General features: G+C 48.0%; 1 protein-coding gene across 1 annotated transcript; it reads right to left on the bottom strand.

Annotated features, from left to right (window-relative positions):
* Positions 1–419: 419 nt before the first annotated feature.
* On the bottom strand, positions 420–974 carry PtA15_5A541 (uncharacterized protein; the record flags this gene model as incomplete). Its single annotated transcript, XM_053169314.1, has 3 exons — positions 420–536; positions 668–735; positions 812–974. 3 exons carry the CDS (start codon positions 972–974, stop codon positions 420–422), a joined length of 348 nt encoding a protein of 115 aa, XP_053020523.1.
* Positions 975–1,355: the final 381 nt, after the last annotated feature.

Raw genomic sequence — 1,355 nt, 5'->3', positions numbered from 1 at the left:
TTTCCCATAACCTGAACGGCTGATTTTCAATCTTGTTGCAATCAATAACTCAAACTGTTACCACAGGACCCTGGCAAGCGCGGCCAGAGGGTACGCATGAAAATGTATGAATGTTTAAAGCCACTTTGGCTCACAACCAAACATGATAAATGGATTCTGAAAAGATGGGCACATGTAGGCTTAAAGGGAGAATAATGTACTGCTAATTTCTCCTCAAAATGTGGTAAATGTTGGCAAGAAAAGCCAAAAATGTCTTTTAAAAATGTATGAATCCCACAATTTTTGAATTGATTTTCATGCGTACCCTCTGGCCGCGCTTGCCAGGGTCCCGTTACCGCGAGAATTGCAACATCACTCACAAGCCTCTTCTATGGAGAGCGTCCCGCGGGGATGCGGGGTCCCTTCGAGAGGCTAATTACTCAAGCCGGCTTAGGTTCGGTATTCGAAAGCACATTATCTGCTTGAGCGTGTGTTAAATGATGATTGGTACTGTCACCGAAGATGAGTGACTTGTAAGGAGCGAACCATCGGCGAATCTATTGAGAAAGCGAGGAAACAGCAGCCGTCGAAATCAGTCAGCAAAAAAGTGCACAAAAAGAACGCAGGCCATTAATGCTCCTGAAACTCAAAATCTTCAAACGCTTTCACACGCGTGTTTGGACTTAACTGGTGAGAATACGATCTCGCGATCGCCATTTCCAAAATCAGCAAAAAGTACCCCCCAGATGCCACAGGCTGTCAACCAAAATGCGAGAAGTGAGCAGATAACATTTTTCAACAAGGCATAGAGAACAAACAAATGAGGGCTTACTGATTGACAGTGAAACACCTAAAAACTGAGCTCCTCTTTGCCAGCGTAGAGGCAAAGATAGTTCCAATGGGATGGGTTTTGTCGAGCGACCGGCGTACAGATTTGGGTTCGTTAGATTCGGCGGTGCCTTGGGAGGAATGAGATTGTACATTTCCGATTTCATCGACTGGCCCGCTGATGTATTTATGTATTTGAGTCTGGTTGATCTTCCGGCTTGGGCGCTGCACTCGGGGAGTCCCTCCCACCGGGAATCCACGTGGATCCCACGGTGAAACCCTGCGCGAGGTCGGACCACACTGTTACATAGAGCAGGTTGTTTAGAGCATCTCCAACGGACTCGCTAACCGGGACTCGCAAGTCCTCAATTTATGCAAGCTAAATATGTATCACGATGACAATTTGCCGTCATTTGGGGCCGTTTCAGGACCCAACGCATCTGCATCGATCGCTCCCGCCGGGTAATTACATGGGTAGGGCCGAGAAACGAGACGTCGGCCGAGTTCTTTGACCGGACTAATCGATCCTCGGGGGGATCCGCGAGTGG

This window comes from Puccinia triticina, chromosome 5A, assembly GCF_026914185.1.
Source record: "Puccinia triticina chromosome 5A, complete sequence".
NCBI classification, from domain to species: Eukaryota; Fungi; Basidiomycota; class Pucciniomycetes; order Pucciniales; family Pucciniaceae; genus Puccinia; species Puccinia triticina.
The sequence above is the reverse complement of the archived record's forward strand: the minus strand, read 5'-3'. Positions and strand labels throughout refer to the sequence as shown.